Raw genomic sequence first — 13,204 nt, 5'->3', positions numbered from 1 at the left:
GGGGGTAGGAAGGATTTTCCCTGCGATAGAGAGTTGGGAAGGAGCCACCACTGAAGTGACGTCTTGGTTGCAAGGGAAAGAGAGACGTTCCTGTCGAGTGAAGTCGACCTCCTGTCCCATTTGCGGAGAATGTCCCACTGGAGTGGCCGCAGATGGAATTGCGCGAAGGGCACTGCCTCCATCGCTGCCACCATCTTCCCCAGGAATTGCATGGGGCGCCTCAAGGGGTGTGCCTGACCCCGAAGAAGAGATTGCACCCCTGCCTGCAGCGAAAGCTGTTTGTCCAGCAGTAGCATGACTACTCTTGACTGAGTATGAAACTCCATCCCAAGGTACGTCAGTGATTGGGTCGGTGTCAACTTGGATTTTGGGAAGTTGATGATCCACCCGAACTGCTGGAGAGTCGCCAGAGCGACTGTAAGGCTGTTTTGACACGCCATCTGAGAGGGTGCCCTGACCAGAAGATCGTCTAAATAGGGAATCACCGAGTGGCCCTGCGAGTGTAGGACCGCCACAACAGATGCCATGACCTTAGTGAACACCCGTGGGGCTGTCGCCAGGCCGAAAGGCAATGCCACGAACTGAAGGTGTTCGTCTCCGATGGCGAAACGCAAAAAGCGTTGATGTTCGGGTGCGATCGGCACATGGAGATAAGCATCCTTGATTTCGATCGATGCTAGGAAGTCTCCTTGTGACATCGAAGCGATGACAGAGCGGAGAGATTCCATCCGAAACCGTCTGGTGCTCACATGTCTGTTGAGCAGTTTGAGGTCCAGGACGGGACGGAATGAACAGTCCTTCTTTGGCACCACGAACAAGTTGGAGTAAAAGCCGCGACCATGTTCCTGGAGGGGAACAGGGATCACAACTCCTTCTGTCTTCAGAGCGTTCACCGCCTGAAAAAGTGCATTGGCTTGCTCGGGGGGCGGAGATGTTCTGAAGAAACGAGTCGGGGGACGAGAGCTGAACTCTATCCTGTAACCGTGAGACAGAATGTCTCTCACCCATCGGTCTTGAACATGTGGCCACCAGGCGTCGCAAAAGCGGGAGAGCCTGCCACCGACCGAGGATGCGGTTCGGGGATGCCGAGAGTCATGAGGAGGCCGCCTTGGAAGCAGTGCCTCCTGCGGCCTTTTGGGGGCGTGACTTGGACCGCCACGCATAGGAGTTCCTCTGGCCTTTCTCCGGCCTGCTGGACGAAGAGGATTGGGGCTTGGCGGAGGGACGAAAGGACCGAAACCTCGATTGTATTTTCCGTTGCTGAGGTCTCTTTGGTTTGGACTGGGGTAAGGAGGAGTCCTTTCCCTTGGATTCCTTAATAATCTCATCCAATCGTTCACCAAACAAGCGGTCGCCAGCAAACGGCAAACCGGTTAAGAACCTCTTGGAAGCCGAGTCTGCCTTCCATTCGCGCAGCCACATGGCCCTGCGGACTGCCACAGAGTTAGCGGATGCCACCGCTGTACGGCTAGCAGAGTCTAAAACTGCGTTCATGGCGTAGGAAGAAAAAGCTGACGCCTGAGAAGTGAAAGACGCAACCTGCGGAGCAGAATTACGTGTGACCGCATTAATCTCAGCCAGACAAGCTGAGATAGCTTGTAGTGCCCACACGGCTGCAAAGGCCGGGGCAAAAGACGCGCCCGTGGCTTCATAGATGGATTTCACCAGGAGCTCTATCTGCCTGTCAGTGGCATCTTTTAGCGATGATCCATCTGCAACCGATACCACAGATCTAGCCGCCAATCTAGAGACTGGGGGATCCACCTTGGGACATTGAGCCCAACCCTTAACAACGTCAGAGGGGAAGGGGTAACGTGTGTCAGTAAGGCGCTTAGTAAAGCACTTGTCCGGAACCGCTCTGGGCTTCTGGACAGCATCTCTGAAGTTAGAGTGATCGAAAAACGCACTCCGTGTACGTTTAGGGAACCGAAACTGGTATTTCTTCTGCTGAGAAGTCGACTCCTCTACAGGTGGCGGCGGGGGAGAGATATCTAACACCTGGTTGATGGACGAGATAAGGTCATTTACTATGGCGTCCCCTTCAGGTGTATCAAGATTGAGAGCAACGTCAGTGTCAGAGCACTGAGCTGCGACGTCCGCCTCGTCCTCCAGAGAGTCCTCACGCTGGGAACCCGAGCAGCGTGAAGAAGTCGGGGAAGATTCCCAGCGGGCCCGCTTAGCCGGTCTGGGACTATGGTCCGGGCCGGAGTCCTCCACGTGAGACCTAGGGCCCCCCCTGGGAACGTGCTGCGGCGCGGACAGAGAGGGGCCTGGGGGTGAAGATCCAACAGGGCCCGGGGCCTGTGTAGGGACTGGTCTGGACTGCAAAGCTTCCAGCAGCTTGGCAGACCATTTGTCCATGGACTGAGCCACGGATTGTGAGAGTGACTCAGAGTTTTTCAGCAAAGACTGCAAACTCTGTCCCTGCCGCCTGGACAGGTAGAGCAATGGATTCTACCTGAGCCGAGGGGCCCACTAGTGACCGAGGCTCCGGTTGTGGAAGTAAAACAGGGGTTGAGCATTGCTCACAGTGAGGGTAGGTGGAACCCGCAGGTAACTTAGCCACACAAGAGGTACAGGTCGCAAAATAACCCTGTGTTTTGGCCCCCTTGCTCCTTGTGGACGACATGCTGTTGTCTCCTAGGAGAGTGATCACTGAGGGTATATGGGAAGGATATACAGCCCGACCGAACAGAAATATATAAATATATATAGTATCTATTCCGGCACCCTAAGGGGACCAGCACCGGGTGACCGGTGTGGCTTACCGACCGCTAAAAAGCGGAGTGTGTGTCCTCCAGATTCCCTGCCTTAGGTCTCCCAGCGTTGCAGAGCTCTTTCCAGGAAAACTTCCACAGGCAGAGTGCCAAAAAAATGGCTGCCGGAGCTCTCAGGGGAGGAGAGAAGCCGTGGACGGCGTTAGAAAAGTGCGGGAATCTGGAGTCCCCACAGTGATCAGTGAGGGGGGGAGGAACATACAGGATGCCCTGGCCCTCACAGCCGACGTCAGGTCGGCAGTCCCGCCCTTATCCCTGATAGACAGGTCCGGGGGCGGGAGTTTTGCTACTAGGCCGCAATTGAAGCCGGGGCCTAAATTTAATACCGCGGCCGACAAACAGGCGCGGTTGGCGCGGAAGTCCGCCGGCCGTCACAAATAAGCAGCTGCTGCAGCGTCCGGGATGTAGGCGCTCCATGCACAGCGTCCGGGATGTAGGCGCTCCATGCACATCCCCCATGGGGGTACAGAGTACCTTAGTGATGCAGGGCCCGGTCCCTGAGGATTAACCAACTCCTGTCCGACAGATTCCCCCAGGGGCTGCGGAGGGAGCACGGTCCCAGTGATTGGATGACCGCTCAGGATCCCACTTCTCCCAGAGCCGCAAAGGGATGGTGAAGGAGACGGCATGAGGCTCCTGCCTTTGTACCCGCAATGGGTACCTCAACCTTAACAGCACCGCCGACTTAGTGGGGTGAGAAGGGAACATGCCGGGGGCCCCGTGGGAGCCCACTTTTCTTCCAACCGATATAACTAAAATGAGAAGCTGAGTGGATGTGTGCCTCCTTCCACACAAAGCATAAAACTGAGGAGCCCGTGATGCACGGGAGGGTGTATAGGCAGAGGGGAGGGGTTACACTTTTTAAAGTGTAATACTTTGTGTGGCCTCCGGAGGCAGAAGCTATACACCCAATTGTCTGGGTCTCCCAATGGAGCGACAAAGAAAGTCTTTTTATTTTACCGGGGGAAACATGGGGAATGAGAAGGGATTGTCCATGTAGTAGATTACTCCTTTAAAAAGATAGGTTAGTCAGCCATCTATGACTTAGGAGGAAACTCAAACAGAACAGTAACATCTGTAGTGAATGTAAAAAGATTTTTCTTAAGTGACTTTGTCAATGAGGAAGATACTTACGTGTCTCAATAGTCGCTGAATGGATTCCGATTTTGAAAAATCAAGATCAACTAGTTTCTCTCTCATTGTAATTAACTATGGGAAAAAAAATACAAAATTAAGGTGGATAACATGAAAAAGAAATAACGTATAGAAGACTTTCAATATAGAAAAGGCAGAGTAATCAGACTCACATCCTTGTGCAAAATCAGTTTCTCCTGAATCCAGGTCCTTGCAGCGGTTGGGAAGTCCTGAGCTAGTTCTTGTTTCAAGACTTCCACCTCTTTTTCACAAACCTTTAAAGACAACTGTAACTCTGCACTTTCCTGAATAAGGCCCTAATAAAAATAGATTTAATTATGAAAACCTGCATGTGCCATCACTTGAAAGAAAAAAGTCTCATTAGCCTTATGGCCACCGAAGTTATTACACTGAAGTTGTTTTGACCTCAGCACTGATGTGGAGGTACATGGCACGCGTGTGCTGGAGCCAATGACTGGCTGAACAGTACTGAGAAGATGGAGCACAAGTGCTGGAGAAACTGAGAAGATCATCAAGGAAACAATGGTTATTTTGACATAGTACTCCATAATCACAGCTTAGGTCTCATAAGACAATGAAGTACATGACTACAGAGATTTGTTACCTCTCTTTTTTTCGCCTCACTAAACTGCTGTAATATTTTCTGCTCTTGTTGATTCACAACCTCCTGGAGTTCGCTGATGCACTGCAGACAAAACCTTTGTATCAGTCATTACGTCTCTAGTCACATCACATCATTAGCACAGTAGAAGTATACATCCAATAGCAAAAGGATTAACTGTATAGAGGTTTGTTTGTTTTTTCTAAGTATATTCTTTGAAAACCTAAAACCAGTGGCGAGAGCGGGCATTTATTCGGCAGTCAAGTATGAGATTTGCATGCTTCCGGACACATTCCATCTAGATGTGCACGGCCTCACTCAATTCCCTTGTCTTGAGCGTCTAGTCAGAATGTGGCCGGAAGTATGCAAATCATATACGTCATCATATGACCGCCGGATCTTGCCGCTCACACCAGACAAGCCTCACGGCGTGTGGTATGTGTGCTGTCAAGATTCAAAAGTCTGAAGTCACAGAGTGACTGCAGAGTTTCATCAGAAGACCGGACCACCCTATTAAATCTACAGTAGAAATGAGAACCATTAAAGTGAACCTGTCAGGTGCAATATGTACCCAGAACCACGAGCAGCTCTGGGTGCATACTGCTAATCCCTGCCTAACTGTCCCTGTATACACTAGCACAGATATAGAGATCTTCTGAAAAAGTATTTATAAAGACTGTTTATTATATGCTAAAGAGGCCAGGGACTAGTCACAAGGGTGTGAGTTCCCTTGGCTGGCCGGCCCACATAGCCGTCCTGTGGGCATACTAACATGCTAATGAATGTGCAACAACGCCGCACATACCTCATTCTTGATGGCAGCTGGTGGAGGATGGATGCGCACTGCGCATGATCCGGATTTTCCGGGACTTCCGGTCATGTGCACTATACCTTACAGAAGCCGGGAAGCTGTTTAGTGTGAATGATCAGGGGACTGCAGATCATGTGCAGAGCGCATCCATCCTCCGCCGGCTGCCATAAAAGAAGGGAATTTTGTTTACTTACCGTAAATTCCTTTTCTTCTAGCTCCAATTGGGAGACCCAGACAATTGGGTGTATAGCTATGCCTCCGGAGGCCACACAAAGTATTACACTAAAAGTGTAAAGCCCCTCCCCTTCAGCCTATACACCCCCCGTGCTGCCACGGGCTCCTCAGTTTTGGTGCAAAAGCAAGAAGGAGGAAAAAATTATAAACTGGTTTAAAGTAAATTCAATCCGAAGGAATATCGGAGAACTGAAACCATTCAACGTGAACAACATGTGTACACAAAAACAGGGGCGGGTGCTGGGTCTCCCAATTGGAGCTAGAAGAAAAGGAATTTACGGTAAGTAAACAAAATTCCCTTCTTCTTTGGCGCTCCATTGGGAGACCCAGACAATTGGGACGTCCAAAAGCAGTCCCTGGGTGGGTAAATAATACCTCATAATAGAGCCGTAACGGCTCCGTCCTACAGGTGGGCAACCGCCGCCTGAAGGACTTGCCTACCTAGGCTGGCATCTGCCGAAGCATAGGTATGCACCTGATAGTGTTTCGTGAAAGTGTGCAGGCTCGACCAGGTAGCTGCCTGACACACCTGCTGAGCCGTAGCCTGGTGTCGCAAGGCCCAGGACGCTCCCACGGCCCTGGTAGAATGGGCCTTCAGCCCTGAGGGAACCGGAAGCCCCGAGGAACGATAAGCTTCGAGAATTGGTTCCTTGATCCACCGAGCCAGGGTTGATTTGGAAGCTTGTGTCCCTTTACGCTGGCCAGCGACAAGGACAAAGAGTGCATCCGAGCGGCGCAGGGGCGCCGTACGAGAAATGTAGACTCTGAGTGCTCTCACCAGATCTAACAAGTGCAAATCCTTTTCACACTGGTGAACTGGATGAGGGCAAAAAGAAGGTAAGGAGATATCCTGATTGAGATGAAAGGGGGATACCACCTTAGGGAGGAATTCCGGAACCGGACGCAGAACCACCTTGTCCTGGTGAAACACCAGGAAAGGAGCTTTGCATGACAACGCTGCTAGCTCAGACACTCTCCGAAGTGAAGTGACTGCTACTAGAAAAACCACTTTCTGCGAAAGGCGTGCGAGCGAAATATCCCTCATTGGCTCGAACGGTGGTTTCTGAAGAACCATCAGCACCCTGTTCAGATCCCAGGGTTCTAACGGACGCTTGTAAGGAGGGACGATGTGACAAACCCCTTGCAGGAACGTGCGTACCTGTGGGAGTCTGGCCAGGCGCTTCTGAAAAAACACAGAGAGCGCAGAGACTTGTCCCTTAAGGGAGCCTAGCGACAAACCCTTTTCCAATCCGGATTGAAGAAAGGACAGAAAAGTGGGCAAGGCAAATGGCCAGGGAGAGAAACCCTGAGCAGAGCACCACGACAGGAATATTTTCCACGTCCTGTGTAGATCTTGGCGGACGTTGGTTTCCTAGCCTGTCTCATGGTGGCAATGACCTCTTGAGATAATCCTGAAGACGCTAAGATCCAGGACTCAATGGCCACACAGTCAGGTTGAGGGCCGCAGAATTCAGATGGAATAACGGCCCTTGAGACAGCAAGTCTGGGCGGTCTGGCAGTGCCCACGGTTGGCCGACCGTGAGATGCCACAGATCCGGGTACCACGACCTCCTCGGCCAGTCTGGAGCGACGAGGATGGCGCGGCGGCAGTCGGCCCTGATCTTGCGTAACACTCTGGGCAACAGTGCCAGAGGGGGAAACACATAAGGAAGCTGAAACTGCGACCAATCCTGAACTAAGGCGTCTGCCGCCAGAGCTCTGTGATCTTGAGATCGAGCCATGAATGTTGGGACCTTGTTGTTGTGCCGTGACGCCATTAGGTCGACGTCTGGCATCCCCCAGCGGCAACAGATCTCCTGAAACACGTCCGGGTAAAGGGACCATTCCCCTGCGTCCATGCCCTGGCGACTGAGAAAGTCTGCTTCCCAGTTTTCTACGCCCGGGATGTGAACTGCGGAGATGGTGGAGGCCGTGGCTTCCACCCACATCAAAATCCGCCGGACTTCTTGGAAGGCTTGCCGACTGCGTGTTCCACCTTGGTGGTTGATGTAAGCCACCGCTGTGGAGTTGTCCGACTGAATTCGGATCTGCTTGCCTTCCAGCCACTGCTGGAACGCTTTTAGGGCAAGATACACTGCCCTGATCTCCAGAACATTGATCTGAAGTGAGGACTCTTGCTGAGTCCACGTACCCTGAGCCCTGTGGTGGAGAAAAACTGCTCCCCACCCTGACAGACTCGCGTCCGTCGTGACCACCGGCCAGGATGGGGGTAGGAAGGATTTCCCCTTCGATAATGAGGTGGGAAGAAGCCACCACCGAAGGGAAGCTTTGGTTGCCTGAGAGAGGGAGACGTTCCTGTCTAGGGACGTCGGCATCCTGTCCCATTTGCGTAGGATGTCCCATTGAAGAGGACGCAGGTGAAACTGCGCGAAAGGAACTGCCTCCATTGCTGCCACCATCTTCCCCAGGAAGTGCATGAGGCGCCTCAAGGGGTGTGACCGACCTTGAAGGAGAGATTGTACCCCTGTCTGTAGTGAACGCTGTTTGTCCAGCGGAAGCTTCACTATCGCTGGAAGAGTATGAAACTCCATGCCAAGATATGTCAGCGATTGGACCGGTGTCAGATTTGACTTTGGAAAATTGATGATCCACCCGAAACTCTGGAGAATCTCCAGAGTAACGTTGAGGCTGTGTTGGCATGCCTCTTGAGAGGGTGCCTTGACCAGCAGATCGTCTAAGTAAGGTATCACCGAGTGACCCTGAGAGTGGAGGACCGCAACTACTGTAGCCATGACCTTGGTGAAAACCCTTGGGGCTGTCGCCAGGCCGAACGGCAGTGCCGCGAACTGAAGGTGTTCGTCTCCTATGGCGAAGCGCAGGAAGCGCTGATGCTCTGGAGCAATCGGTACGTGGAGATAAGCATCTTTGATATCGATCGATGCTAGGAAATCTCCTTGGGACATTGAGGCGATGACGGAGCGGAGGGATTCCATCCGGAACCGCCTGGTCATTACGTGTTTGTTGAGCAGTTTTAGATCCAAAACAGGACGGAAAGACCCGTCCTTCTTTGGAACCACAAACAGGTTGGAGTAGAAACCGTGACCCTGTTGCTGAAGAGGAACCGGGACCACCACTCCTTCTGCCTTCAGAATGCCCACCGCCTGCAGAAGAGCCTCGGCTCGCTCGGGAGGCGGAGATGTTCTGAAGAATCGAGTCGGAGGACGAGAGCTGAACTCTATCCTGTAACCGTGAGACAAAATGTCTCTCACCCAACGGTCTTTTACTTGTGGCAGCCAGGTGTCGCAAAAGCGGGAGAGCCTGCCACCGACCGAGGATGCGGTGTGAGGAGGCCGTAAGTCATGAGGAAGCCGCCTTGGTAGCAGCACCTCCGGCGGTCTTTTTAGGGCGTGATTTGGACCGCCATGCGTCGGAGTTCCTCTGATCCTTCTGAGGCCTTTTGGACGAGGAGAATTGGGACCTGCCCGCCCCCCGAAAAGACCGAAACCTCGACTGTCCCCTCCTCTGTTGGGGTGTTTTTGGTTTGGCCTGGGGTAAGGATGTTTCCTTTCCCTTGGATTGTTTGATGATTTCATCCAATCTCTCACCAAACAAGCGGTCGCCAGAAAATGGCAAACCAGTTAAGCACTTTTTGGAAGCCGAATCTGCCTTCCATTCCCGTAGCCACAAGGCCCTGCGTATTGCCACCGAATTGTCGGCTGCAACCGCCGTACGGCTCGCAGAGTCCAGGACAGCATTAATAGCGTAGGACGCAAATGCCGACGTTTGAGAGGTTATGGACGCCACCTGCGGCGCAGACGTACGTGTGAGTGCGTCAATTTGCGCCTGACCAGCTGAGATAGCTTGGAGTGCCCATACGGCTGCGAATGCTGGAGCAAAAGACGCGCCGATAGCTTCATAGATGGATTTCAACCAGAGCTCCATCTGTCTGTCAGTGGCATCCTTGAGTGAAGCTCCATCTTCCACTGCAACTATGGATCTAGCCGCCAGTCTGGAGATTGGAGGATCCACCTTGGGACACTGAGTCCAGCCCTTGACCACGTCAGGGGGGAAGGGGTAACGTGTATCCTTAAGGCGCTTGGAAAAACGCTTATCTGGACAAGCTCGGTGTTTCTGGACTGCCTCTCTGAAGTCAGAGTGGTCCAGAAACATACTCATTGTACGCTTAGGAAACCTGAAACGGAATTTCTCCTGCTGAGAAGCTGACTCTTCCACTGGAGGAGCTGAGGGAGAAATATCCAACATTTGATTGATGGACGCAAGAAGATCATTCACTATGGCGTCCCCATCAGGAGTATCAAGGTTGAGAGCGGCTTCAGGATCAGAATCCTGATCAGCTAGCTCCCCTGAGCTTGTCTCCCTTCTCCAGCGTTAGCAGAGCTGACAGGAATGGCTGCCGGCGTCCTGAGGAGAGGAGGGGGCCGTGGGCGTGCCCTAGAAAGTGCGGGAATCTGGTGCCCCACTGTGCACAGTGAGGGGGGTGGAGTATGCAAAGCATGCTCCAGCCTCAGTTGCTGACGTCCTTTACAGCGTCCCGCCCTTCCCCTGACTGGCAGGCCTGGGGGCGGGAAAAGAATGAGACTAGGCCGCAAAAGCCGGGGACTAAAGTTATAAGCGCGGCCGCCGTATAAGCGCGGTCGGCGCGGAAGTCCCCGGCGCACTAACAGTCCCAGCCGCGCCGCAGTGATAACAATGGCAGCGGCGGTCAGCGCGGCAGTCCCCATACACTAACACACTCAGCGACGCTGCAGTGTGTAAAGGCACAAACGCAGTCAGCGCCGCGGTCCCCGGTGCACTAGCACACCCAGCAATGCTGGAGTGTTGCTGTGCGCGGTCCCCACGGGGACACAGAGTACCTCAAAGTAGCAGGGCCATGTCCCTGAACGATACTCGGCTCCTATCCAGCAGAGTCCTCAGGAGCTGTGGATGGAGCACGGTCTCATGTGCCTGGAGACCGATAGGATCCCACTTCACCCAGAGCCCTAAGGGGGATGGGGAAGGAAAACAACATGTGGGCTCCAGCCTCCGTACCCGCAATGGATACCTCAACCTTAACAACACCGCCGACAAGAGTGGGGTGAGAAGGGAGCATGCTGGGGGCCCTGTTATGGGCCCTCTTTTCTTCCATCCGACATAGTCAGCAGCTGCTGCTGACCAAGCTGTGGAGCTATGCGTGGATGTCTGCCTCCTTCGCACAAAGCATAAAAACTGAAAAGCCCGTGGCAGCACGGGGGGTGTATAGGCTGAAGGGGAGGGGCTTTACACTTTTAGTGTAATACTTTGTGTGGCCTCCGGAGGCATAGCTATACACCCAATTGTCTGGGTCTCCCAATGGAGCGCCAAAGAAAGTAAGGTATGTGCAGCAAAGCTGCGCATTCTTTAGCATCTTCGTACACCCACAGGGGTGTGCTAACATGCTATGTGGGCCGGCTAGCCGAGGGAACTCACGACCTTGCAACGAATCCCTGCGCTCATTAGAACATAAGAAACAATATATAGAAATACTTTTTTTCTGAAGATCACTTTATCTATGCTACTAGATAGTGACAATTAGGCAGGGATTAGCAAGATGCACCCAGAACTGCTTGTGGTTCTGAGTGTATATTACACCTGACGGGATCCCTTTAAACATTTAACCAGGAGTTACAGGTTCTGCACTGTCACCTTGTTTTTCCCGTTTATTTTCTCATCCAAAAGACAGTATTTCCTTTTCAGGTTGTCAAGCTCTTCCTGGAGGACACGGACTTCAGATGTATGATGAAGTCTTTGACTCTGGAGTTTGGCTTTTAAAGATAAGCTGACAGAAAAAAAAAAATCCATTTCAAATTATCATCAATATTTTTACGGAATGACAGAGAACACGTAACAAGAACATAGACGTTATTACAGAAATCTTGAACTTGGCATTAATAAATCTGCAGACCCAAAATATTCAGAATATTAAAAACACCATTCACGTGCTACATGCTTTTACATGAAGGGCACTTTAAAAAAGGGGTGGTACCAAGTTAATCTAATATATAAAGCTGAATGTGTGTGTGTGTGTGTATATGTGTGTGTATATGTGTATATGTGTGTGTGTGTGTGTATATGTGTGTGTGTGTGTATATATATATATATATATATGTGTGTGTGTGTGTGTGTGTGTGTGTGTGTGTGTGTGTGTGTGTGTGTGTGTGTGTGTGTGTGTGTGTGTGTGTGTGTGTGTGTGTGTGTGTGTGTGTGTCCGGGATTGGCATCTGCACCGTCGCAGCTACAGCCACAAAATTTTGCACACTCAGTCTGGACCCCGAGAGCGTCATAGGCTATGTTTTGAGGGGAAATTTTAACCCCGCTCTTTACAGTTATTCGCCAAAAAATCTGCCTCCATTAAAGCGAATGGAGCTGGGAGCCACAGTGCAGCCAGAACTTCAGAAGCATGTGCAGCCACGCCCTTATATGGAATGTTGGCGTGTCACAATGCAGCCAGGGAAAGAGGCAGACACAGACAGGGTAAGAAACAGACAGACAGGGTGAAAGACAGACACAAAGAGACAGACACAGACAAAGAGACAGACTGACAGGGAAAGAGACAGACAGGGAAAGAGAGATACAGGTTAAGAGACAGACACAGACAAAGAGACAGAGACAGACACAGGGAAACAGACAGGGAATGAGAGGGAAAGAGACAGACAAAGAGACAGACACAGGGAAAGAGACAGAGGGAAAGAGATAGACAGAGAAAGAGAGAAAAAGAGACAGACAGGGAAAGTGACAGAGATAGACTATTTTGTTAACAGCAGTTATTAACCCGGGCGAAGCCGGGTAGTACAGCTAGTATATTATATTGATAGAATAGGAGATAACATATTGATTGGTCCAACCACTGGGATGCCTAGTGGTCCCGAGAATGGAATTCTGAAGAGCCCTTTCAGAATAGTGTAGTGATCATATGGCGCCCCTGTGGCTTCAGTCGCCACAGGGTACTGCACCTCACTTAAGATGCAGTATTCATCTCGGGTAAGGAAAGTGTTAACTACTGGTGTTTTCGCATTTCACCTTACATACAGCTTAGGTACCTCCTCACTGGAGACTGGACTACTCTAGGCTGAGGGGTGGCCATCATGAGACATGGGACTTTCACGGTCACTAGGGTAACAACCTGGGGGGCTGGCACCACTTGGGGTAGAAGTAGGAGCAACCCTTACACGACCTTCAGTCAAGTCTGGACTTCAGTTCTGGCAGCATGACACTATTCTTTTCTTCACGGAACCTGCGGCTTGGAGCGGGAAGCTCAGCCCAGGTTCCTCATTTCTGGAGAGACATCCCTTGGGAGAGGACACTATCAAATTCCGGTGGATACTTCTAACTTATCAGGAATCAGCTGAAGCCCATCACAGCAGAGACCGGTACTCCTGGGCAACCAAAGGACAGTGAGTAAAGACCTAGTACCGCAACTGCCATGTCCGTCCTTCATTGCCGGTGCATGGCCCTTTAGCGCCAGCCATCACTACAACCCTCATCTTCTTCCCCGGGGCCCGCTCCACCTGTGGGGAGCAGAACCATCCTTGCTGCGATACCACCAACCCTGGAAGACAGCAGCCGCAGCGGTGGCTAATCCCTGGCCGCGTACCACAGGTGGCATCACGAGACAAACTTCCATTCCAT

The 13,204-nt window shown here is 51.8% G+C and overlaps 1 protein-coding gene across 3 annotated transcripts in view; it reads right to left on the bottom strand.

Annotated features, from left to right (window-relative positions):
- Positions 1–13,204, bottom strand: part of SPAG5 (sperm associated antigen 5) — a 320,831-nt gene that overhangs the window by 38,756 nt on the left and 268,871 nt on the right. For all 3 annotated transcript variants that reach the window (XM_075335260.1, XM_075335262.1, XM_075335261.1), the window contains 4 exons: positions 11,222–11,354; positions 4,537–4,617; positions 4,085–4,228; positions 3,912–3,986 (listed from right to left, as the gene is read on the bottom strand). In XM_075335260.1, the coding sequence (XP_075191375.1) occupies positions 3,912–3,986; positions 4,085–4,228; positions 4,537–4,617; positions 11,222–11,354 (433 nt within the window). The remainder of the gene's footprint in view (positions 1–3,911; positions 3,987–4,084; positions 4,229–4,536; positions 4,618–11,221; positions 11,355–13,204) is intronic.

This window comes from Anomaloglossus baeobatrachus, chromosome 2 (assembly GCF_048569485.1).
Source record: "Anomaloglossus baeobatrachus isolate aAnoBae1 chromosome 2, aAnoBae1.hap1, whole genome shotgun sequence".
Lineage (NCBI taxonomy): Eukaryota > Metazoa > Chordata > Amphibia > Anura > Aromobatidae > Anomaloglossus > Anomaloglossus baeobatrachus.
The sequence above is the reverse complement of the archived record's forward strand: the minus strand, read 5'-3'. Positions and strand labels throughout refer to the sequence as shown.